The 22,961-nt window shown below is 33.4% G+C and overlaps 3 protein-coding genes across 3 annotated transcripts; 2 read left to right on the top strand and 1 right to left on the bottom strand.

The window, feature by feature from the left end:
• Nucleotides 1–9: 9 nt before the first annotated feature.
• Nucleotides 10–1,736, bottom strand: P153DRAFT_379381 (GMC oxidoreductase; the record flags this gene model as incomplete). The annotated part of the gene is made up of 2 exons (XM_033669863.1): nucleotides 10–1,574; nucleotides 1,631–1,736. 2 exons carry the CDS (start codon nucleotides 1,734–1,736, stop codon nucleotides 10–12), a joined length of 1,671 nt encoding a protein of 556 aa, XP_033519175.1.
• A 1,663-nt stretch (nucleotides 1,737–3,399) lies between these two features.
• Nucleotides 3,400–3,991, top strand: P153DRAFT_301177 (uncharacterized protein; the record flags this gene model as incomplete). Its single annotated transcript, XM_033664368.1, has 2 exons — nucleotides 3,400–3,740; nucleotides 3,793–3,991. The coding sequence occupies 2 exons, from the start codon at nucleotides 3,400–3,402 to the stop codon at nucleotides 3,989–3,991; spliced, it is 540 nt and encodes a 179-aa protein (XP_033519174.1).
• Nucleotides 3,992–5,128: 1,137 nt separating this feature from the next.
• Nucleotides 5,129–16,636, top strand: P153DRAFT_400862 (uncharacterized protein; the record flags this gene model as incomplete). The annotated part of the gene is made up of 3 exons (XM_033671859.1): nucleotides 5,129–5,309; nucleotides 5,367–7,302; nucleotides 16,620–16,636. Exons 1-3 carry the CDS (start codon nucleotides 5,289–5,291, stop codon nucleotides 16,634–16,636), a joined length of 1,974 nt encoding a protein of 657 aa, XP_033519173.1. The 5' UTR covers nucleotides 5,129–5,288.
• Between the last annotated feature and the right edge of the window lie 6,325 nt (nucleotides 16,637–22,961).

Raw genomic sequence — 22,961 nt, 5'->3', positions numbered from 1 at the left:
CCCCTATCCCTAAGCAGCCAAACCCAAAATCCTCTCCACCGCCCGCTCAGCAATAATCATCGTCCCCATCACCGGATTCGTACTCAACGGCGCACTCACACTCGCATCCACAACAAACAAATTCCGCATCCCCACCACCCTCGCATCGCTATCAACACACGTCCCCATCCGACAACTACTACTCCAATGCTGCACATTCCCCATCGTATACGCACTTTCACTCCGCACCCAATCCGTGAGCTGCTCAACGCTGGAATTCCGCGCGATATTCAGGGGCGTGAGCCCCGGCGGCAGGGCGGCGAAGATGTTGTGGATAAACGTACCCACCGCCTCAGCGTCGCGGGGGTCGGTATAAAAAAAGCCTGACGAGGGGGTTGCGATACCGCGTTCATTTAGATTGACACGCCCGAATGAGCGGAGGCCGGAGGTGCCGTAGACGTTCAGCGTTATGGTGTTATTAGACAGATACTCGCCAAACCCCGCAGAGTCGATAGTCCCCTGACACCCCACCGTCTCGTTGCCCTGGGGAATCATGTCCCAGAAGGCGCTTGTTTGCGAGCCGAAGGCGTAGGGACCTGAGCGGGATTGCAGATACAGGGCGGCGTCTGCGGGGGCGGGGGCCGCGTAGGAGTATGTGTACGACGTGACTGCGGGGGAGGACAGCTCGATGAAGGTATTTGGGTTGTCGAAGACTTTGTCGCCGACGGCGGTGTTGTTTATCCAGGATTGGGGGGGGAGGGGGAGGATGCCTGTGCTGGATAGGTTGGCTAGCGCCGAGGGGGAGCCGATGCCGGACCACATTAGCAGTTGGGGGCTGAGGAGGGCGCCGGCGGAGAGGATTACGCGGCCGCCGGGGTTGGTGCAGAGGGCGAAGGTGGTGTTGCTTGTTGTTGAGTTAGAGATTTCGACGCCTGTGGCCATGTCGTCGTCGCGCAGGACGCGGATAACCTTTGTGCCGGTGCGGAAGGAGAAGTTTGGCCGTGTGAGCGCGGATTGGAGGTATGTTTTCACGGGGCCGTTGCGCTGGCCATCAGCGTAGTTGTAGACTGGGTGGCCGAAGACTTTTGCGCGCGAGATGTTGGTGGGGTTGTCGTTGAGGCCGATTTCCGCGTACCCGGCGCCGGAGACGAGCCATTGCTTTGCGGCTTCGAAGCCGCTTTGCAGGTAGCGTTTCCCGTCTGCGGAGGGATTGTCGGTGAAGGGCTGCTTGGCGTGGACTTTGGCGATGGCGCTTTGCATGTCGGCGTTCTTCCAGCCGGGGGGGAAGTAGAGGTCCCAGTCTGAGGCTGGGGGTTGGAAGAAGAGTCCTGCGTTGATGGCTGTGTTGCCGCCGATTGTGCATCCTTGGAAGGCGTTGACGACGTCCGAGGTGCAGGTTAGGTTCGATGCGTCCGAGAAGATGGACTTGTACAGGCCGGGGACGTCAACGCGGCTGAGCTCTGTGCCGTTCAGCCAGCCTGGTCGTTCGCGGCCGCCGGTGATGTAGTAGGAGGGGCCGCCTTGTTCGAGGAGGAGTGTCTTCTTGCCGGCTTCGCTCATGCGGTCTGCTACTACGAGACCTGCTGGTCCTGAGCCTGTGGGTTGTTAGTATACTTAGTGTCTTCAGTGATATAATTTGTTCAATACATACCAACAACAATAACATCATATCGCTCATCCCCACAAGCCTCTACCGCCACAGCCGAGCGCGCAAGAAGGGCAATTGGCAGCAACGCCTTCCAAGATTGAGCAACCATAGCGTCGTCGTCGATCTATCAGTGAAGTAACGAAGGAATGCCGACAACTACTGCAATCCAACACTACCGGGCGATAAGATCTTGAAAACATTGCGGGGCACAAGGGCAGTTATATCTCTTTCTCAGCCCTCCGGCAATCCGAGATTACACCAGAGACAAACCAGAACGAACGCCATCCACGACAAAGGAATACGGTCAGAGTCCGACGCATGACGACGGCGCGGGCCGTGCACGACACTTAAAATATCCCACCTAGCTCCGGGAACGCACTCGCAGTATGCAGGTGAGACAATTCTCCGCCCAGCAGCGAGTATCGTCTTTCTAGAAGGGTACCGATCAGGGAGCATCAACTCAAGTATACGGAACTCGAAAGAGAGAGTGAAAGAGAACCTCTTTCCATACCTTGAAGTAACGCCGAGTGAAAATAATTCGCCGTTGCTGGGGGCACAGATACGGATTTGCAGAAGTGCGATTTCGTATTGCCTAGTGGCGGCCTTTCTGCGTCGCTCGTACCGGTACACGCCGTGTCCGCCCAGCTGAGTATTCTAGTAAGCGGCGACCTCAAGCTTTACCAAGACGGCTAAGCCACGCACTTCAGCTCTCGACGTGGCGCCTGCGGTGTAAGCTGCAAGCAACGCCTTGCGTCAAGCTGAGAGCAGGGAGATGTAAGCCGGAAGTAAGATTGATAAGGACGACGTCTGAACAGGGCTAGCATACCACGACGTTACCACAACGCTTACCTCCCCACAAGCTAAGAAAAAAGCAGTAGACCTAAAGCAGCTGTCAGGATTCTTGCGCCTGTTTGGGGTTTTTTGTAAGACAGATGGCGCTAGTTGTCGATTCGATACTTGTTCTCCCACCATCACGTTATCTCGGGCTCTCAGCTAGACGCACAAGGCCGCCACAGAAGATAACGACATGCAGCAACAGGTCCTGCGACGTCGGACCGTTCTGAAACGCGACAGCAGATGCACCCAGTCAATCTGGTGCCATTTCCGCCCGTGCAGTACAATCGGGCCGCATATCAAGGGACCATCAGGGCACAGCAAAACAGAGGAAGTGAAGCGACGGGGTACATGGGTTTAAACAGGCCGGAGCTACATCCTTCCAGTACCCTCACCAATCAACAAACATCATCAAGACAAATTCAATGCTGTTCGGACCTTTTTTGCAGAACGCACTGGAACACGCAATTACAACACCACCCAAAGTTGCGTGGGGTTGGGCTGGGAGATGCCGCAGAATGGATGGAAAATCTTCCTACCTGCCCATCCATGTCACGGGGACATGTCTAATCCGCGTCTATGGGGAAGAGAGAGTCAGATCCGCGTGATGAAAACGAAGCTGGGGGTCCACGCCGCGCAAGTCTCGACTTGCAACGACCGCAATACACGAGTCGCCAATGTTCCCTGACTACTGTTTCCAATGTGAATGACTTCAAGCAGCTCCCCCCACTTGTGGGCCAGCGTTGCTTGTGGAGGTACACACGACAACTGCCAGAGGTTCCTAGTCATGCCGCCCAACTACTCCCTCTTCATCGGCGTCGAGGTCACCACCTTGTGCATCGCCATGATTTGTTTCACGCTCCGTCTCGGCAATCGGATCGTCAAGAAGTTAATAACGGTGGTAAGGCCGCATATATGTCTCCCAGGTGGACGGGACGATGGGTAGATTGGAACCACGGCTAAGCTTTGCGCAGTATGACGGGATACTCATCTTTGCGACCTTCATGGCTGTTACTATAACGGGCATGGTATTCAGACTGTATGTCCTGCGCTACGGCAGTGAAGATGTCCCCGAGGAGAATAACACGCAAATCGGCCAGTTGAGCTTGACTCTCTTCGCCATATTCCCCCTGTGCTACAGCCTCATCCGCATCTCCATCCTGCTCACCTACCTGCGGCTCTTCCCCGACCGGACGAATCGATGGCTGTGTTGGGGGCTATGTATTGCGCAGCTCATCTACTCGACGTGGGCAGCTCTCTCCACGGCGCTGCAGTGCAAGTACGTTTCCCCCTGACTTCACAACAACAACCCATACTGACCACAATTACAGACCGATAGAAAGCTACTGGACTAACCAGGAGGGCCGAATATGCCGAGACCCAAAAACACAGGACATTGTCATCCTCATCCTCAACAGCACCTTCGACTTCATCACATACATCTGGCCCGTGCAATATCTGTACAAACTGCAAATGCCCATCCAGACACGCGTCGAACTCATCGCCGCCTTCAGCATCGGATTGCTGTGAGTAAAGCCACAATCTGGCGAAAATCTCCCAACTAACTTCTCCTCCCTCTGCAGAAACATGAGCCTAAGCTTCGCAAGACTAAGCCTCCTAGTCATCATGTATAGAACGCAAGACTACTACCGCTACGGCGCATGGGGCATAATGATCATCGTCGTCGAAGCGCAGTAAGCCCCTTCCCCCCCCCCCCCCCCCAAAAAACCCCGCAATCTAACCCGCCCAGTGTCGGCATAACATGCGCCTGCCTCCCCTACCTACGCTTCCTCTTCGAATTCGTCTTCACCACCTACCTCAGCCGCATGTCGACGACAAAAGTGCAAACCGCGCCGCACTCCGCGGGCCAGAAGTTCAACGCCCATCCCTTCCGGCCGCTGGGCGGCATGGATCCAGATCGAAAGATTCTGCGGCAGACGGATATTGAGTTTGATACGTTTTATGAGGGGGGGTCTGAGGAGGGGCTGCATGCGCAACGGAGTGCGGATGGGGCGGCGGGGGAGGGAGGGCGTGTTGAGGTGTGGTGTGAGCCGGAGGAGGGGGTGGGGGAGCGGAGGGGGGTTGCGCTGTGATGGGAGGGTGGGGTGTAGGGCAATTTTTAATGTGGTGTTTTTCTGTGAGAGGCTTTTTTGTGGCTTTGGGTTTTTGTGATGTTGTTGAGGGGTGTTGCTGGAGTGGGGATGCGAATTTGACGCTGCGTTTACGATGATAGATGTGGAGTTTGTTTGGAGTGGGAGACAAAAAGGGTTGAAGATTTTGATGTTGATAGATGGCAAGGGTGTTTTTAATGGATTACGACAACTTAGGTGCTTCGTATAATATCCGTTGACGTACTTGTTAATTCAAAGACGATCAGGGAATCTAGGGACTGACGATTCGTATAATGGTGAGTGCGTTCCTATCTTTTTGTTTTCCTCGTCAAGAGTTTATGACAGTGTCAAAGGAGAAAAAAGTTTGCTGCTTCCAAGATTGCTTTCACCATGCTGCCACTATCCGTAAATTGCGTTAGCGCAGCAAACACGCTGTATATGCACTTCACAAACACGCCAGGCACACAACAGCAGCACTGTAATTGATCTTGTCAACTCTGGAACGTCGTGTTCAACGTCCGAGCAATCGAAGCGCATCTTGAGTTGAGCTAGAAATAGGGTAGTTGATTGGGATTCAACCGATCCAGAGCTTGAGGCTTCCGGGTACGATCCCTAACTGTGTGGCGCGATTGTGGTCAATAACTAAACAAACATCGATCGTCGCAAAGATCGATTGCCTGTACAAGGCACGGGATTACACTCTCAGTGCGATAGCGATGGCAGAAACCGCCAACACGGTAGGCGATCCATAATCTCCCACCCCACCTTCTTGCTAAGACTGATACTTGCCCTAGATGTCTACCGAGTTTGCACTTGTCGATAAAACCAAGGCCAAAGAGAGGCTAGACAAGTTTGCACTAGAACTCACCCTGCTACACGAAGCACTTCCAGACGAACTCTGGCCGAAAGAGGACGAAGCACCGCGAGAATATCACGAAGGACGCCCATTCTTCCCCGGCAGGGTTTTCCTCGGCACAAACGATGGTGCGAAGATATTTGCCTACTTGCGGAAGCAGTCTGAAAACGGCCATACGAAATTAGAGGTCTGGTACGACGAGGGCGGTCCTGATGACGATCCAACGAGAACGGAATTCAAGGATTCGCAATTCGAACCATGGTGCCATCTCATCGCAGACGAAGACTGTCCTATAAACAATGAGAAGGGCTCGGACTGGGAGAAGCGGATGAAGCAGGTTGTGAGGCTTGTTATGCTCGAGGTAGGGCATTTCGACGGCAGTGGGTCTATTGAGTTGTCAGATGTGCTCGAGACGATACATCGTAATACCCGAGATTCATTTGGCTCCATCCAGGCAAGCCCGAGTGGTTCCCTTTTCGCTCCCAGTACCATTGGCAATGGGCACTCAACGTGGAATTCTGAAAGTCATGAAGCCGAAACCACTGAGGATGTACATGGTTTGGAAGCTGTGACTATCCAGGGACTGAGACAGATGGATGGTACTTCGCTGGCTTCGTATTACGCCAAAATACTGCAGACCGTCGTTCCGCCTGAGCTTTGGTTCAAAACCGAAGCCTTTGGGGCTGATGAAGATTCCAAGCTCCAGGAAAGCCTCAAGCGCTTCAAACATCTAAGCCTCCTTCCCGGAAAACTTTTACTAGGTCAGCGTCGACAACCCACTCAAGGCACAATCAGAGTTTGGGCGGCTGTGCGAAAGTTGAGAAAGTCAACCGACTCGGAGATCAAGGGGCCAACTTCGCAGATGCTGGTATTTGACGATAACTATGCGCACATGGAACTTGCACCGTCCATATCTGGGCCGATCGCGTTCGCACCGATTTTCCAACTCCTTTTTAGAGAGGGAGATTTCCAGGGAGATTGGTACGCCAGAGTTTCCACTAGCGTCAGAGTCGCGCTGGTTCATGCCGGATATCATGACGGTGCCGAGTTCAAATACAGGGCAGCAGCGGCGCCTGGTATGCTGAGGGCGTTGATGGAAGAGAACTTGAAGCGCATGAGAGTCCCGACTGGAGGAAACATTGCGTCTGCAAGGGGATTTGATGTTCAATCCTCTTCACGCGGCCCTTCCCTGGCGACTGTAATCGAACCCGACACTGTGAATAGCTTGGACGCTGGCAAGCAAGCTACCGAACATAACACTTCTTCCGGGGGTTCGGGCGGAGGTGTTTCCTTCACGAAGATGCGTCCCACATCCGACGAAGCCACGCAGCCCGCTAGTAAGAAGCAGAAGACAAGCGATGGAAAATGTCTCTCACTCGTCGACTACATCAACATCCCGACCGAAACCTCACCCAACCTTGCCATTCATCTCGCATCCAAGGAACAAATCCGTATGATGACAGAAGAAATCGCCGCTCTCAACACTGACAAGACTGAGCTACAAGAGAAGTTGGACGGTCGCTCGGACTTTCTTGACGAGCTACATGCACAGATTGATGGCCTGAACGATCAGGTTGAGAACCTGTCAAGCCGAAATCAGAGCCTGTCCATGCAGAACCAGGATTTGTCTCTTGCGAAGCAGAGCCTGACAGAGCGCGTTGGAAGAGAGATTCAAGAGAAGGCCATCATGAGGCAGAGGCTCAAGAAATCGGAAGAGCTCAGAAACGCGCACACTAGATACTGTCAACCAGTCATGCTGAAGGTGATGACAGTCAAACACATGAGCTATGGAAGCGACAAGGGTCTCGCTTTGCTAGACGCGAAGATGGAGTATACAGAGACGTTTGGGATGGAGCCTGTGGAAGAAGAGGAGAGTAAGTAATTTGTTGGCTGGTAACAAAAGTTTCACTAAGGTACCGCGTTGGTGTAAAATACACTAGGTTAGGTAAAATTACACTGCGTATAAGGGTAAATTTATACTTTTATACTATATCTAGCTAAATTTACCTAATATTCTAGGTAATTTATACTAATATTAAAAAATTTATATACTTTATTACTTTTAAATTACTACTATATAAGAAATCTTTATAAAGAGAAGAGAGTAGAATAAGTAAAAATAAACTTTTATTTATAATTATTATATAATTACTACCTCCTTCTTTTAAGCTTTAACTAAATTATTTATTCTAGTATAGTACCTAATAAATTAAATACTATATTAAGGCTATATTACTATAAGTAAACTATTTATAAGTAGCTTAAAATATAACTTTATACTAGTTAATAATAAAGAAGCTTTTACTTAACCTAAATATACTAAGCTAGAAAATAATACTATTAAAGTTATACTTAGTAGTAAAAAGTATAATAATTAGGTTTCTACTATAGTTAAGTAAGTACTAAGTAGCAGTATTATTACTTAAGTAACCTACTATACTAGTATAATATAAAAAGAATATTATAAAGACTATATAGCTATACTTAGCACTAGTTTAGGAATTTATAATAATATAATATTAATTATTTATAGCTAAGATACTGTTTAGACTATATAAAATACCTAAAGTAAAGATATTATAATAGTTTATATTAAATAAAAAGAAGTAAGTCTTAACTAGAATAGCTTAAAGTTACTATTAGAAGTATACTATAGTTTTAAAAGTACTAGGTATTAGTAGTATAGCTATATTTAAGCTTACTCTATTTAAAGCTATAAAAGAACCTACTCTATTATTATTATATATAAATATATAGTTAGGCAGAACTTATTAATAGCTATTAATATAATTATTTTATAAACTATAATTAGTATTATTAATACTAAAAGTAGAAAGTTAAATTAAGGTTAACTTATAAAGTAAAGTAAGTAAGATATATAGTAGATACTATTATATAAAAAGTAGTAGTAGAGGTCTTTATACTTATTACTATAAGTAGAGAGGTAATTAAAACTAGTATAAGAATAAAGGTAAGTAGTAACTAATTAATTACTATTTAGATAAAATATAAAGACTATAAATAATAAAGAATATAATTAAGAATAACTATTTTTAAGTTAAAAAGATTAAAAGGTTAAAGTTAATAAATAAGTATAAATAAGTTAAAGTAGGTAAAAGTATATAAAAGTAAAGTTATATATATATAAGCTAAGCTATAGTAATATTTAGTTATAGTAAAAAAAATTATAATTCTAGGAATATTAGCTACTTAAACCTACCTATTTAAATAGTATTTATTAAGGTTATAAGAAGAAAAACTCTATATAATAGTAGTTAGTAAGTAGTATTTACTTAGGCTATTATATAAGTTATACCTATTATTATAGTTTCTACTTTAATATAAGAGATACTAATAAACTTAACTATTTATAGACGCCTAAAGATTTATAATAGTAAATAATATACCTAAAGATAATTTAATAATTAATACTTTATATTAAATAAGATCTACTTTATTAGCCTTATACTATAATTCTAGATACTAAGTACTAATAATAGTAATATTCTATATAATTCCTAAAAGAGGTAGGAACTTTATATACTAACTATAGTAAAAGTTAATATAGTTATATATAATTATTTTATATAAAGTATTTAGTAGACTACTATATTAACTTTATAATACTAGTTACTAAGTTTAAGCCTAATAAAGAGTTTAGAGAAGAGTAAGCTATAAAGTAGTTAAACTACTTAAAAGATACTAAATTTAAAGAAAAATAATTATACCTATAGCTCTATTATAGATAATATAAATTACTTACTATTAATAAAAAAGTATATAGTAAAAAATTAAATATCTATACTACTTAACTTATTACTATTATAGGCTTCTTTATTATAGAACTTTAGAGATAATACTCTATATAAGTAAAGTATATTATCTTAAGTAATTAAATATATTTATAATATCTTAGTTCTAAGTAGTATTAATATATATTAGCTACTAGTACTATATTATATTAGTATAAATATAGATAAGTATACTAGGCTTAAGGCTGTTACTATAGCTATAGTAGATATAGTAGTAGTATTACTTATACTTACAGCTATATATATACCTACTACTATAGTTACTAGCTTATTACTCTAATAACTTAAAACTATTAAGTCTATACTACTTAGTTTACTTATAATAGTTACTATAATTATAGCTATAGTAGCTATAGTTATAGAGCTAGTACTATATTCTACTAAGTATAGTATAGATTTATATATAGTATTATATAAGGCTATATAGTATACCTTTCTTTAAAAAGCTACTCTTAACCTTTAAAGTAAAGTTCTATAGTATTCTAGCTACCTTTTTAGATAGTAATATATAAGGAATATCTTTAGTATATATACTAGTAAATCTTATAAAGTTTATAGTACTTAGCTAATATTCTAGTAGTTATAAAAAATATATAATTAATAAAACTACTACTATACTTATTACTACTTCCTACTATAGCCTTCTTAATAGTAGTAGGCTAAAGTTTTATAACTTTATATAAGATAAGATCTACTATTCTACTACCTATATTATAAATAATAAATCTATTATTAATTATAAACTAGGTATCTTATACTATACTATGTAAAGTTTTAAAGTATATAATATAGTAGACTCTAGTTTTATTATAATAATAATATCCTTAAGTTAAAGAAATTCTAATAGGTTAAAGCTAGCCTTTTTAATAGCCTAAAGTATATAGTCTTTTATAATATTAGACTAAACTACTAGTATAGTTACTACTAAAGTAATAGGTAAGAATCTTTAAAGTACTTTTTTATACTTTTTATTAAGATTCTTAATTAAATAAGCCTTTACTTATATAAAGAAATCTATATACTAGTATAAAAGTAATTAATAAAGTTCTCTAAAGCGCTTTTTTATACTTTAAGTTAAAGTACTTAATTAAGAGAGCCTTAAGCTAAACTAAAAAATTTATAATAATATTAACTAGTTACTTATATATACTCTAAGTAAATATAAAGAAAATCTTAGATATATATTCTATCTATTAGCTATTAAGCTAAAGCTCTATTCTTTAAGACACCTTAGTAAGCTTATAAAGACCTAGTTTATTTATAATATATATCTAAATTATTTATACTAGTTTTAAATATATTACTATTATTTTAGTTATTTTTATTACTTATAGTATTCTTTCTTATATTACCTAAGTTAGTAGGTATAAGGTAATTATTTTAAAATAATATAGCTTTTAATAATATTATATATTTTTTACTACTAGATCTAATATTAGATAGCTTAGAGATCTCTTTTATATTATTACTACTAGAGTTTTTATATATATTAAACTAACTATTAGCTTAGCTATATATATTATATATATTATATAAAGTCTATTATAACTTTATATTTAGCTATAATTACCTTTTTTAAACTAATACTTTAAATTTCTCTAAAATTACTATATATTATATAGTTATTAGAAAATCTATTACTAAAAAGTAGAATATCTCTAATACTTATATATTCTATAAGGTTCTAACCTTTAGCTATATATTTTATAAGAAGATATCTCTTATATTAGAGATCTACTAAGCTTTATATATATTACTAATATACTTATTAGTATTTACTAATATATAGTTAGGTACTCTATATAGTAGTTAAAAACCTAGTTAGGTATTTACTTTATCTATAAAGTAGTTATCTTTAAGTACCTATAGTAATCTAGTGTCTTTACTAGGCTAGCTATTTTAAACTAAATATTAATAATCTTATAACTTTTATAATTCTATACTAGAAAGGTACGTAAGTAAAGATTTAATATTATTTAGCTTATCTATACTAGACTAAGTAGTAGATATAGTAATTTTATAAGAAACTCTCTACCCTACTAAAAGATAATTAGTAATAGTATTTAACTACTACCTCTTTAATTAGAATAGGTATTTCTATATTAGCTACTTATTTAGATTATATAAGCTATAACTACTAGAATATATACCTTTATTAAAGTATAAAGTTATACTATATAAAAGTACTAAGTTCTTAAACCTATTATAAGGTTTAGCCTTAGGCTTATTCTTATATACTAGAAGAGTTAGAAATAGCCTTATATATCTAGAAGTAGAGCTTAATATTAGAAAGTATACTTTCTTAGTTTACTTATATATAAGTAGCGCTATTAGTTAACTTAAGTTTAGTAGGTTACTTTACTTTTTAACTATAACTATCCTATCTTATATCTCTACCTTAATATATTCTTTATACTTCTTCTAGTAAACTTTAGTAAAATATTAGATATAAAGTAACCTCTTATATAAACTAATATAATATAATAATTTACTAGCCCTAGATACCTTTAGTTAATAATTAATTAGAGGACTTAGGACTTCTTTATATAGGTTAAGTAACTTATATATAATTTAGTCTTCTTTCTCTTTTACTAGTCTTTTATATTAGTATAATAAATCTTATATAGGTTTTAGTAAACCTACTTCTTTCTACTTAAGTAGTAGCTTTCTTATAGTTTATTTATATTATTTATAATACCTATTTAATTAGCTACCTACTATTAAAATACTTAGACGTAAATAGCTAGTACTATAATATAGTATTTTATATTATTATAAACTACTTTACTATAAGGTTATTAAATTTATAAGTATTCTCTATATACTATTATAAGTTATATACTAGATAAACTTACTACTTCTAATTCTTCTCTCCTTAAGCTATAATAAATTTAAAATAGTTATACTCTAAAATAAGAGGTCCTATATATATAGTAATATAAGCTGCTAGAAGTTTAAAGTTACTTAATTTAGGTTAAGTATACTTCTTATATAGTTCTAAGATTATATATTACCTATATTTCTTACTATATATTAGAAGTATAATTTTATCTAGTAAGAGTCTAGAATTTATAGTTTTAGATTAATTATACTCTTTATTAGAATATTCTACTATTATTATAGTATTTTAATATTAAGCTAGGTAAGAATATTATAATAATAATATAGATACTTATATTATAAATACTTAAAGCTTTTTAATATAAAAGCTCTTTATCTAGTTAAAGTATATAAGAAACCCTATATATCTATATTACTATAAGCCTTTAAATCTCCTTAACTCTACTTCTTATATATTATTATATATAATTATGTTAGTATTAGATAAGTATAGAAGCTAGATATTATACCTACTTTTAATTAGTATAATTATATAGAATAACTTAGTAGTAGATTTATAGAGTTAATATTATCTTCTTCTTATTTAGTAGAAGGTTAATTATTACTATATAGGCCTAGTATATAAACGCTCTCTAATACCTTATAATCTAAATTATTTCTATTTAATTATACCTTAAGGTAGTATTCTACCTATAGTTAAATCTTATTTACTACTCTTATTCTTACTACTTTTTTATAATATTACTAGTTTATAGTATAATTATTTTAGTAGGAGTACTCTTATTATTATCTTTATTATTTCTTAAAGTAATATTTACTAGTGTCTAGTAACTATACCTAGTTATTATATAGTTAATATATTTTATTATTCTCTATACTAGGCTCTACTACTATCTATATTTAGGTAATCTAGAGTAAAAGTACTAGTATTTTTAACCTTTTAGAGTAGTTAAGACTCTTATAAACTATAAATATATTCTATATATATTAGTAGTATAATTTTATAGAACTTATTTAGTACTTTTATAGTAGGTTTATTTATTCTACTAATTAGCTAATTATAGTAAGTATATAAATCTATCTACTTTTTTTTAAGTTCTAATTTAAATTAGCTTAGTCTTTAGAATAGTAATACTCTATATATCTATACTATAGATAAAGATTTATCTTTTAATAATAAAGATTAACTGTTTACTCTTATAGAGGCTACTAAGAAGATAATTAACTACCTATAGTCTAAAGTTAAATATAAGAGAGTAGAGCTAGAGGCTACTTTTAGTAAAAATAAATATATAGTAGCTTAAATTTTAGCCTTTTAATTTAGTATTTAACACCTTAAGAGGGGCCTATAACAGAGATTACTATAGTTTAATAATATATAGAGTAAATACTTAGTATCTAATAGGTTAAACTTAGAGTTAAGTAGTATCTAGCTAATAATACTAAGAGAAGAGTATAGTAATATATATAGTATATATAGCACTAGTGTTTATAGATAAGTATATTATTTATTATTTTAGAGATTAGTTCTAGTTCTTATATAAGTTTAGAGTTATATTTTAGTATCTTATAAGTAAGTATTTTTATATATTTTAGTATAATATTAGCGTAAGAATAACTACTATTATTAAGTTATTTTATATACCTATATATATTTAGTACTTTGTTATAAGTATATTTTATAGTACTACAGCTTAAAAAGTAAGGCCTATATAAAATAAAATAGTTATAATCTTTACTTAATATAGCTAGCTTAGAACTATATATACTACGTTACTTTTATAAACTTAAAAATATAACCTAAGCCTAGTAGTATAGGTATAGAACGCTAAGTTAATTTACTTTACTTATAATATCTACTATACCTCTACTAATACTTTCTACTTACTTAATACGCTTACTATACTCCTAAATATACCTCTATTAGTTAAGCCTTCTAGGTATATTATAATATATTAGTAATATACCTAAATATATCTTTATAGATTATCTAATATATCTCTAAACTTATTCTTAAAATTACCTATTTTACTCTATACGCTACTAATTATACTTAAAAAACGTACCTATTATATCTCTAAAGTACCTATAAAGTAGTATAAAGTACTAGAGTTACTATATAACCTTCTCTATTATAAGAGGCTTTATAATATATATACTCTTTAATACTATAGGTATCTTATAGCTATAACTATAAAAGAGTTCCTTAATTTACTACCTATAAGGTAATAAGTTTAATAAACTCTACTTCTAAGCTATTAATAAATCTTAATAGTTAATAAAATAAACTATAGTTATTATTAAATTCTAGACTAAGTAAACTTAGTACTTTAAAGATTAATCTTACTATAAGTATAGAGTATTATATAGAAAGTCTTTATTATTAAGGTAGTATTACTTCTTTCTTTTAGTATAATAAACTTTAGTAGTTAAATATTAAACTCTACTTCTAATAGGTAGTAGTAGTCTAGTTCTTTCTTATATTATATATATAGACTCTATAATTCCTAAGTAAGTATACTTAGAGCTTATACTTAGGTTTTATATAGAGGAAGCTATCTTTAAAGAAGTAAACTTTAGTAATTAAAATAAAATTATAGTATACTAGCCTAAAGGCTAACTACTGTAGAGGAGAGGTCTTTAACGCCTCTTTAGGCACGTGTAGCTTAATGCTAGATAGAATAAGTATATTATTAGTTAATTCTCTGTTAAGCTTCTATTAGAGGCTTAATTACTATATACTAATCCTAGATTATATAACCTATGTTATATAATCTTACTCTAATACTCCTTTAGATATACTTTCTATATTACTCTACTATATCCCTCCCTTACTTAAATATCTAAGCCTTATTTAGATTCTAAAGTGCTATTATACTAACTAAAATAATAGCGTTATTAATCTACTATTATAAAAATCTACCTTTACTTATAATTAAAACTTAAGGTAATTACTAATTATAAACTGCTTAATTCTATTGTTTATTATTACCTAGTACGCATAATAGGAATTCTTAGTTACCTGTAATTGTAGAGTAGTCTAGAGTTGTAAGCTTAGGCCAGCTACTGCTATATATAATAGAGTTCCTGCCCTTAATCCTTTATTATTCTTTATCTAACTTTTCCTTATATATCTGCTCTAATCCTTAATTTAACTTTGCTTAATATAGCCTTTATTAACTTTTCTATAGGCTCTACTACTGCTAGCGCTAGCAGCAGCAGTTAGGGTCCTCCTAGGAGTAGCTAAAAGCCTCCTATTAAGGGTAATACAGAGACTCCTCTGTATCTCTACTTTACTTAGTTAGTATCTAGCTATATTCTTAAGTAGTATAAGTACTATCCTAATTATTACTTAAGTTTTCTTTACTAATAGTACTTATAGTTTATAATTATACTAACTAGATTGTTAATTAGCAGCTAATTATTAATCTTACTTACTTTCTCTTTTAGTTAAGCTAAATAGGTATTACTCTTAGGCCTATACTCTAAGTTACTACTATTTACTAGGATAATAATAAGTTAGAGATTACTATCTAATTTTTTAATACTAGTAATACCTATATTACTATTACTAACTTTTTTAGTCTTAGTACTCCTAAGAACCTTATAAAGTGCAGTTACTACTTTACTAATATACCTACTACTATCTAGTAGGGCTTTAGTAGAAGTGTTACCTATAACTTCTTTAATTACTGCTTACGCTGTACTAATACTAAGGGTAAGCTTACTTTTAAGTTTAGTAGTAAGTATTATTAGTCCTACTTTAAGGGTAAGCTTCTAAACTATAGGGCCTATAATAAGTGTTAGATTAATAGTAACTATACTAGCTGTAACTTCTATTATAAGTTCTTTTAATCTTTAGTTACTTTTTATACTAATTTCTTAGTAGTAGGTACTCTAATTGCTAATCCTTTGCTTTAAGATATTACTAAGTCTATTCTTTATAATTATAAGTTACTCTAGGCTCCTGTTAGAGCTCCTAGAGGTTATTACTTTTATTCTAGTAATATAATTATAACTTATAAGTTTAATAAGAACTCTAATAATAAGGACTTTGTTACTCCTAAGAGTAAGGGTAAGAGTAAGAAGAAGTAAGTAGGTAATTCTTTATTAGGGTTAGGTAATTTTAGCTGTACTAGACATAGTTTTAGGTAGTTTTTAGGTAGTTTTCCTTCTCTTTAAGGTCTCTGCTAATAGTCTTCTAGTAGCTTAATACTACCTTAATAGGAAATATAACTTCTTATTATAAATTACTTCTTCTTATAACTATTTATTAGTTTAGTAGGAAAAGTTTAAGTAACTAGCTAATAAAATAATAGGAAATTAGGTAAAATAAAATAGTAAAAGAAATAAATATAAACCTCTAACTCTCTTCCTTACTTAAGCAGATAGGCTATTACCTATTAAGATTAATTTATTTATCTTTATTCTTATTAAATTACTAATACTCTGTTAGGTTAAATCTAGAAAGTTAGGAGATTACTACTCCTTTAGCGTAAATAGGCCTTAGAGCTACTACCTCTACTACTATACGTTAGGTTGTTCTACATTCTAAGGTTTATTTAGGCTATACTACTTACTCCTAATTAAGTACTAGTATATTCTTATAGTAGGGACTCTCTAAAGCTTTATTAGCACTCTATTAGTCCTAGGCTTCCTAGAACTTAACTACTATTCTCTAATAGAACTTCTTTAGTTAATTGCCTAGTATATAGCTCTAAAACGCTTATCTATTAAGTTCCTTAAGTTAGTACTAGCCTTTACTTTCTATAAAGCTTATTTAGTAAGGATCTTACTACTTTAGCCTAAACTTTATAATTATTAATATATTAGTATTAATAGGAGAGTCTTAAAGTAGTATAAGATCTCTAATAGCTAGTAGGCTATTATAAATTTATTTTAAGTTATTAAAATACTCCTTATTAGTATACCTTAGTTAAATAGTTTAATTAATAGCTTCTTAGAGCCTATTATTTCTTGTATAGAACTGTTAGGCTTATAGAGTAAGTAGTAAGGCTGTATTAGAGACTTCTTTCTAAGGTAGGACTTACTAGGTTAGAACTAAGAGCTTAATTAGAAGGATATACTCTTTTCTATATATTAAATATATAGGGGTTTTACTAGTAGCTCTTTTAATAATTACTTAGTTAGCCTATAAGACGTATAATAAGTTCTTAACCTAGTTTCCTTTTATCTTTTTTAAGGTAGCTACTAGTAGTTTATGCCCTTTCTTAATAAGCCCTTAGCCTTATAAATAATAGGTACTTAAGACTACTCTATTAATTCTAAATAGTTTCTAAAGATCCTTTATAAGGCCTTTATTCTCTAAGCCTCTATTACAGCTTATCTTTAATAGTACTCCCTATTAACAGAAAATTAACTTCTAGATAAACTTAGCTACTAATCTAGAATTATTCTTTATAAGACCTTACGCTTTTAGCTATTATAATAAGTAATTGCGTATAACTACTATATAGCTTTTACTATTTAAGCCTCCTAGTATAAAGACTATATTAATAGTTACCTATACCTATAGTATTAATAGTAGTTTAGTAGAGTAGAGTTACTTATATAATTAAGTATTACTATAAACCTAGTATTAAGTATACGTTTAGACGTGCTTCTTTATATTATTATAGAGGCCTTTTTAGTAGTATCTTACCTAGACTTTTTACTAGGTGCTTTTCTTACCCTAATAGCCTAATTCTTTATAAAGTGTAGTAAGAATATCTTTTCTTAAAGCTTTATTATTAACTACTCTTTAGAGAGGGCGCCCCCTAGAGGGTATCTAGAATAGGTATTATTTCTAAATATTATATTATAAAGCCTTCTTCTTAAACTTAGTAAAAGCCTTTCTTAATATACCCTTAAGACACTTTTAAAATAGGATCTAGTAGGCTAACTCTTAAGAGGCCTCTAAGTAGGTATTATCTAAAGAAGTATTACTAAAGAAGGTATCTACTATATATAGGGCGTACTGTAATATACTATTACTAAAGTTAAGCTATATTATATTTAAAGCTAAGTTAATAAACTTATTAACGCTTTCTTTAGGGCTATTAGGAGGCTTTTATCTAGGTTCCTTAGGGCGTCTTAATAGAGTATTAGTAACTACGTTCTTTTTTTCTTAAATATAGGTAATATTAAAGTCCTACATATTTAGGTACACTAACTAATAAGTTATTAGAGAACTAGGTAGGTTAGTAGCACTTTGTTAGAGCTAAGCTACTAAAGTCTTTACATCTATTTTAATAAGGAATTAAATATTATATAAGTAAGGGCAAAACTTTTTAATAGCTAGGAGTAGTACTTTATACTTATACTTACTAGTATTCTAGTTTTACTTAGGTTTTAACTAGACTCTACTCTTAAATTAGACAGAGTATTACTTTTTACTCTTACCTTCCTATATTAAGGCAGTACCCTAGCCCTTCTTACTACTGTTAACTGTAAGGATAATTAATTAGAGGGGCGCTAAATAGTTAATTAATATAAGTACTAGTAGGGAGTAAAGAGCTTACTTTAGAGTATTTATTAAAGCTTAATAGTCCTTAGTCTATTTAAATATAACTATCTTTTAGAGTAGGCTAAATAACAGATTAGCTATTAGAGTAAAGTTAAAAATCTAGACTTTATAGTAGACATAGATACCTAGGAAAGCTTAAATATCTTTTATATAAGTATAAGCTAGCTACTTTATAATCTTCTTAACCTTTTAGTTATTAAGGTGTTAGCTATAGTAATTAACCTAATAGCTAACTATTATTATTAAAGAGTAATAGAAGTTAGATTTATATCCTAAAATAGTTATACTAGCCCTTTTAATATTAGCTAGTACTTAATTAATATTTATAATATGCTCTGTAACGTATTATTAAATCCCTAGCTTAACTTCTTATCCTTAATAATTAGTCTTTAGGCCTTTAATACATACGTTATTAAGGTAAGGTATATATACTGTAGAGATATACTTCTAATAGATCTTTATTATAACCTAAATAAACTTAGTAACTAAATTTATAGCTTCTTAAGGTAAAGTATACTACTTTATAAGTCTAAGAGGGGTATAGAACATAGTAATATCTCTTAATTAAATATTAAGTTCTATTTAATTATATCCTAAAAAGAAGTTAGTAAGGGACATAATAAAGCAGCTAGCAAATTCTTCTACAAACTTATTAGGGTTTAGAGGTAGGTTTATATCTTAAATTATAACTCTATTTATTTTTTAGGTATTATTAATAAGTTAATAGTCCTAATCCTTTTTCTTAACTAGGAAATATAGGTTACAATATTAACTTTTATATAATTTAAAAGTCCCTTAGTTAATTTATTACTATACTATCTTAATTACTATATCCTAAAGCTTCCTTAGGAGCTAAAATTAATTAGCTTACTAGGCTTTATATAGTACTATATTAATTATTACTAGAGGAGATACTTTATAGCTAATCTAACTAGATTCTAAGAAGTCCTAAGTAAGAGCTGCCTTTCTTTAATAGAGTATCTTAATAAGTAGGTCCCTTTCTCTTAACTAGAGATTGTCTAATATTTTTATTTCTAATAGTTTCTTAGGTATTAGCTGTGTTTCTCTAGGGAAAGATACGTATCTTAGTTTAAAGTATTATTAGAAAGGGGCTCTAGCAGAGTCTTAGTTTAGTATTTACTATATTTAAGCTCTCTTCTTCTAGTTAATTTAACTATTAATTATATAAGGTTCTTAGCCTAAGTAGTCTATAGGTTTAACCTTAATCTCTTTCTGCTTATATATTATATTAATTTAAATTAGTAGGTATTCTTCTAGGAAATCTTCCTAAAAGATCTTTACAGAATAAGTTAAATATTTACTACTAAGTATATTAACTATCCTACTAAGTACTTTATAAGTAGCAGTTAAGGAAAGGTCCTTATAAGTAACTATTATAATACCTATATTATCTTAAAAGAGGATGTTTTTAACGCTATCTTAGCTAACACTGCTAATATTTAGCTATACAAAGAAATAATCCTTTGTTAAGATAGTAGGTTTTATTACCTTTATTAACTGCTAATTACTAACTGTACTTATTATTAGGGCTACAGTCTTATTCTACTGCAGCTAGGTTAAGTTAATGTATATTTACTCTAGGCTTTTAATTTATTATTATTAAGGGGATATAATGCTAGACTTTATATCCCTCTGCCTTTTCCTAGTAATTAAACTGTAACTCCTTAGGTATTAATATAATTACCTTTTATATATATAAATCTTATACTTATATTACCTTCCTTACTCTAGATTTAGTAGTAAGTAAGGCTATTTAAAGTATATTTAAGCTTTGCTTAAGTATTAGATAGGAAAGGGTTACTAAGGATAATTACATTAGTATAGTAATTAATAATAAAGAAGTTTATCTAAATAGAGATTAATCCTACTGTTATAACAGCTCCCTATATAATCCTAAGGAAACTGCCTAATATACTATTAGCTAAGACTATTTTTATATTCTTTATTTCCTAAGAGAGTGTTATAATAGGCAGTATTGTGTTATTAGCAGTTTCTTATTAAATAGTATTTAGCTCTGCTCCTAAGTTAAGGAGACTTAGGAAGTAATTTCCTAATATACTAACTAGAACCTTTAGGTAGTTATAGTAGATATATTTAATACTAGCTTACTTATTATACTCTCTTCTAGCTAAAGTTTTTAATTATATATTAGCTTTAATCTAGGAATTATTTAGTGTTTAATTAATACTTAATTAGACCTTATTAACTTTAGGCTTATTCTAATAGACTACTAATATTAAGTAATATTAGTCTACTCTACTTAATAGGGCTTTAATAAGAATATAGTTAGGAACTAACTGCGTATTTATACTAGATACGTAGGACTTAAAGGTAGGTTAGAAGTATTCTTCCTCTGTACTTAACTTATTATTAGACTTTACTCCTATTACCTAAATAGAGTTATTTTGGATAGCTTTAAACTCTTCTTAGGTATATATATTTTAGAATATTTTCTTTTAGACTTCTGCTATATTTCTAAGTAGTACTCTAATAGGTATTACTATAGATACTAATATAATAGTATATATTACTTTATTAGTAGTACTTAAGATATATTTAGAGAAATAAGCCTTCTTAGGTTTAACTTTTCTTTAGGGCAGAGTATTAGTTATTTCTAAATCCTTAATATAGTTCTAAGAGGTTAATATTAGTGTAAAGGTTATATTTAGAGTAAGCAGAGCTTAAGTCTTCTGCTGCTAGCTTCTTAGTTAAATTAATTAATTATTAGCAGGCTGTTTAGTAATAGTAACTAGCACTAGCTTTACTACCTTAGGAGTACCTAGTACTTTCTTATTAATAGGCTTTTATAAAGGTCCTTTTTATTAGATTTAAGTAGCTAAAAGCTTAGCGTTTAAGTAGTAGAATATTAGGTATTAAAATAATTAAATATTACTACCTAAGTTTATAGAGGCTTCCTAGAAAGCTTTATAGTCTTTAGCTAATATTACGCCTAAGTCTTAGTTAGGGTTTAGACTAGTAACTATAAAATTATTCTAAATAGCTATTAATCCTACTAGCCTTCCCTAATTAGCCTTTATAGTAAGAGGATTAAGGTCCTGTTTTAGCTATATCTACTTAATATTTAAGAGGATAGGATTAATCTAACTATTTATACCTAGGTTTGTAATATACCCCTAGAGAGAGGAAATAGTGCCCTAGATAAGTTGTTAGTTAGTATCCTAGTAGCACTAGCTATTCTTAATTAACTAGGTAATTAATAGGCAGTTAGCTTTCCTATAACTAACCTTCTTATATATAAAATAGGTAAATAGTATTTAAGCATTCTAAGTAGCTTAACTTAGAGTTTTCTATTAATTATATCCTAATCCTAAAGGAATAGTATTCTAATTTACTATTATATTATAGGGAGCTGCCTAATTCCTTAGGTAGTAGTTATTACCTAGTATAACTGTGCTTTGTAGCTAAGCTTTACTAACCCTCTAATTTAATAGGGTTTATATATAGGTTGTAATACTTTAGTTTAATAACAGCTTAGTCTTACGTAGTATCTATTATACTAAAATAAGGTTAGCCTAACTAATCTTAAGTTAATATAACTTGTTAGTTAACAAGTTAACTTTATACTAAGTAGCTAGAACTCCTAGAGGTAATTACTAGGGTTTCTTACTAATAGTTATCTAGGGAACTTAATAGGTTGTTAGAGGAGCTAATTAGGACTAAGTTATCCTAGTAATATCTAATAGCTAGTAGTCTAAACAGGTCTTAGGGATATAGGATTAGAATTCTTAGGTTAGGCTAAACTTTTTTATAGCCTTATTAAGGTTTAGTAGGTATACTTCTTCCTTAATATTTACTTAGTAGCTAAGGAATTTACTAATCTAGCTAAACTTAAACTTCTAATAGTGTATTATAGATAGACTAAACTTACTTAAGACTCTAGTAGCGTAGTTAAGGGGGAGCCCCTTAATAAGGTAGAAGCCCTTTTTCTTGCTCTTAACAGTGCCTGTAGAGATATATTACTCTAATCTAATCTTAAACTCCTTAAGGTATTATTAGATATTAAGATTCTTTCTTAACTAGTATTTATAGAGCTACTATTTAAAGAACTTAATTTATTCCTTCTATTAGGTGCTGTTATTGCTCCTAAATTTGCGTTAGAGGGCTTCTTTTAGTGTATCCTAGTCTTTGCCTTTAAGGGCTGTTTAGTATTTTTTAGAGTAATAAATAATGTTCTTCTGCCTTTACTAGTAGTAGGTAATTACTTATTAGATCTTGTTAATCTCTAAGAAGCTGTAATATAGAGTAACTTCCTTATATTACTTAATAAAAATAGTAACTTTAGTGCTATTAAAACTTAGTATATACTTAGTAG

Source organism: Dothidotthia symphoricarpi (assembly GCF_010015815.1).
Source record: "Dothidotthia symphoricarpi CBS 119687 unplaced genomic scaffold P153scaffold_22, whole genome shotgun sequence".
In the NCBI taxonomy this organism is placed as follows: Eukaryota; Fungi; Ascomycota; class Dothideomycetes; order Pleosporales; family Dothidotthiaceae; genus Dothidotthia; species Dothidotthia symphoricarpi.
The sequence above is the reverse complement of the archived record's forward strand: the minus strand, read 5'-3'. Positions and strand labels throughout refer to the sequence as shown.